The sequence below is a fragment of the Charadrius vociferus genome, unplaced genomic scaffold, assembly GCF_000708025.1.
Source record: "Charadrius vociferus isolate BGI_N301 unplaced genomic scaffold, ASM70802v2 scaffold509, whole genome shotgun sequence".
Classification (NCBI taxonomy): domain Eukaryota; kingdom Metazoa; phylum Chordata; class Aves; order Charadriiformes; family Charadriidae; genus Charadrius; species Charadrius vociferus.
Genome location: NW_009650093.1, coordinates 344,274 through 348,146, shown reverse-complemented (window position 1 = coordinate 348,146; position 3,873 = coordinate 344,274). Strand labels below are relative to the sequence as shown.

The 3,873-nt window shown below is 44.6% G+C and overlaps 1 protein-coding gene across 1 annotated transcript in view; it reads left to right on the top strand.

Annotated features, from left to right (window-relative positions):
• Positions 1 to 1,276, top strand: part of HOXB6 (homeobox B6) — a 2,314-nt gene extending 1,038 nt beyond the window's left edge. The window contains 1 exon segment of the mRNA XM_009892186.1: positions 1,017 to 1,276. Coding sequence (XP_009890488.1) covers positions 1,017 to 1,276 — 260 coding nt within the window.
• The last annotated feature ends 2,597 nt before the right edge of the window (positions 1,277 to 3,873 follow it).

The window sequence follows — 3,873 nt, the reverse complement described above, 5'->3', positions numbered from 1 at the left end:
CACATTCCAGTTTGCGTGTCACTCAGCTACAACGATTTGTCTCTGTCTTTCCCCCACACGCACAGGGAGATATCTTTTCTAAATCAGATCTGGATGACTTTACACACGCACGGACCCACACCCCCACGCAGCTCCCTCTCTCGCTGGCTACCCGATCTGGAGTTAAATAATATAAAAGTCTTTAAATATTTGAAAGGAGAGGGTTACATTTTTAATGAAACTCGCACATAATGAAAAGTCTGCCTGGGGAGAATTTTTTTCCCCCCGGTGATATATGACTTCTTTAAGTGCTGTTTCCTCAATCAGAAAAAAAAAAAAAAGCAGGGGGGGGGGGGGAGGAATAATAGAGGCTCACCACCCTCCTTCCCATGTTTAGATGCATTTGTTGCCTTTTAAGTTCCAAATTGATGTCCATTAGCGCGGGGACATAAAGTGTTGTGTCCTCTTTAATGTAGAGTTTGGGCAGATCGATTCACTTCATTATTGCTTAAATGCTCAGATCTATTACAGTTGCCGGTAGGGTGGAAAATAGCGAGGGCGGGCGGGGAGGGGGGCAGAGAGAACACCTTGCGATTTTTCATCCCGGAATAAGATAGATCTTGCCCTGTCTCCCCAGCCCTGCCTGCAGCCTGGCAAGTTCAGCATTAACCCTTCTGCTCTGCTGCCTGCAGCGCGGTTGCGGATCCTCCGCGGGTGCGGCCCGGCCAGGGAACCTCCCTGCGCTCACGGAGGGGTTCGCCGCTATGGGGTTGATTTTGGGGTTGGCCAAAGCTTTTGGAAGGGCAGGGGAGAGGGCACACACCCCTCCGCACACAACCGCGGTGCGGGGCGCAGCATCCCCGCGGATTACCCAGCATCTCCGCGGATCCACTAAACCTCAGGGCTTTCCCCTCTTTTTCCTTTCCTCTTTTTTTTTTTTTCTCCCTCCCCCCTCCCCCATTTTTGTTCCTGTTTTGTTCCTATTTTTTTTCCTACTTTTTCCTATTTTTTTCCTATTTTTTTCGCGGGTGTCACAGGTTCCTCCTTTGGGCCCAGCGGCCGCCGAGGCCGCCAGACCTACACCCGCTACCAGACGCTGGAGCTGGAGAAGGAATTTCACTTCAACCGCTACCTGACCCGGCGCCGGCGGATCGAGATCGCCCATTCCCTCTGCCTGACGGAGCGGCAGATCAAAATTTGGTTCCAGAACCGCAGGATGAAGTGGAAAAAAGAGAATAAATTGCTCAACTCCTCGCAACTGAGCGCGGAGGAGGAGGAGGAGAAAACGGCGGAGTGAAAGTATTATTTAAAACACACACAAAAAAAAAAAATAGAGAGGGAGTGAGTGAGTGTGTGTGAGAGCCGAGAGGATGAGGGGGGGTGTGGGCTGGCTGCGAGGACAGGGAGAACCTGCACATTGGTGGGACAAGCCCTCTGCAGCAGTGGCAACAGCTAGAAAGTTTGGGCCACCAATGCCATGGACTTGTGTTCCCAGTGGTGTCGTGTCCAGAAAAAAAAAAAAAATCAGGCTTCTAGTTGCGTTTCTTATTTTTTTTTTCCTTCCTAGACCTCCCTCCCCTCCCACTCCACCCCTCGAAATGAAATAATAATAATAAAAAAGTGAAGAGATAGAGAGAGAAGGAGGAAGAGAAACGGAAAGAGAAAAGACAAAAAAAAAAAAAGGACTCCTACCCGTGTTTCTACCCTTGGTGTCACTGTTAGTAATCTGCTAACTCTTGTATTTAATGGAAGTGCTGCAATATATGTCATTTGGGGTGTTTATTGTCTTAATTTTGTAAAAATGTTTCATGCACGGTTGACATAGGGGTTTCTTTCTTTTTTTTTTTTTTTTTTTTTTTTTTTCCTTTGTTAAATTAATTAAGCCCTGCTTTGTAATTAGTTTTGTTGTTTTGTTTTGTTTTGGTTTTTTAAAAAAAGGAAAATCTACTGAAAGAACGAGTACTACCTAAAAGGATGCAAAAGCAACAACAGCAACAACAACAACAAAGTTATATTTTATTAATTTTTGTACGTGTTGTGTTTGAAGTTTGTCTTAGGTATGAACATGGAATTCTCTAATAAAAACAAAGTATTCGATCTCGCGCACACCGCCCTGTCATTAGTATCATTATCTTTCCCTTTTTCAGGGGAACTTGCCATTCTTAAGGAGCAGAGAGTTGTAAAGAAAGCCTTGCTTCTCTCTGTATGACACTGTCTTCTAATCTGCAAGGACAAGCAACTCCAAGCACACGGAAGTTACAGTGGAGAGATAAATCTGGTTTTCCCTCTTTTTGTCTAATCTTAAATGGAAGACCTTTCACCAATAGTATTTCCTCGCTGACATTCTGCTTTAGTATCGCTCTTTTTTATTGTTACAGTACAAAGAGTTATGACGAAACGCTCTCCATATACATAATAAATCAAGGAAACGGGCAAAAATATGCTCTCATTTATCTACCAAAGATACCTAACATTTGCCTAGCATCTTTCAAACATCTGGTCCCTTACTTCATATACCCAAATCAAAATGAAGTGTATTGCAAAAAAGTCCAGATTTCAAGGGAATTTGCCCTGCGAAACGAGGAGCTTCTCAGCTCCAGGAATATAGCCTGCGTTTAAGGGGGGGGGGGGGGTGGAAAGGTGGAAAAAAACCCCTAAACTAAGTCTAATGAGCTCTTTTAAAAGAGTAGATTTTTATTTTCGCTTGAAAGTGTTTTCAATGGCTCCTTTTGAGAGGCTGACGTTGCTCGGGATGGGATGGGGAACGTTTCTGCTCCGTACCAAAGAGGAATCTCGTGCATGCAAATGGCAAACTTTTCCTGGGTTTGGGGAATTAAAAGAAAGGAAGTGCTTTTTTTCTGATGGGGATTTAGGACTGGAAGCAAGCGACCAGCCCAGCCTATTTCGGATACCGTTTTCTGCAGCTTCACAGGGGGAAAACGCGATGTAACAGTATCTCCTGCCTCCCATCTCCTTTCCCCACTACCCACAAGAAATACCTATGTATGAATGCATTCCCCCATGCCACAAGCTGGTTTAATGTCAGTCACTTTTAAAATCAATTCATGCAGAAGCTTCACAGCTGTAGGACATTTACTATTATTGCCACGCTTTTCATTGCCCGTAATTATTATAATTATATGTCACTTTCAATATGGCGCATAATTTCCAATGAGTTGCAGACAAGCATATGAAATTCCTAAACTGCCTTGGAAAAAAAAAAAAAAAAAAGAGAAAAGAGAGAGAGAGAAAAGAAGAAAAGAAAAAAAAAAAGGAAAGTAATGCTTAACAAAGCACAGCTCTTTCACAACGTTTTTACCAATTTCAGAGTGCTTTTGCTCCCCAATATTCCTTGCAGGTTAGCAAATGGAAAGGAAAAACCACGTAGCACAACGCTGTGTTCAAAGAGGACGTGAAACGCTCAGGAACAAGAATATCCTAAAAGCAACGTTGTCAACCAGTTCCACCGGCTGGACTTTCCCTTCTTTTCCTTTATTTCCCCCTCGTCCTCCCCAACACCCCCTCCTTTTTTTTTTTTTTTTTTTTTTTTTTTTTCTTTTCCCTTCAGAATTAAGGTGCGACCGCATTGCTGGCTCCACGCTCAGCGTGCAAGAAACCTCGACTTTTCTGACAATAACCACGCGAAATAAACCCAAGCAGCCACGCTCACACCACCACCACCACCACCACCCCCCCGCTATTTACAGCTTCTCCTTGTCCCCCCCCAACCTTTCAAATATTAAAAGAGAAGACTGCCCGGCCTCGCAGCGACCCGACACCTCATCAAACTTCCCCGGCGGTGTGACAAAGGAAGAAATTAAAGAGTTTAATAAAGAAAAGGAGCCGGAGGGGGAGAAGATCCACGCGGGGAACTCGGACACGCGAGCAGCATCC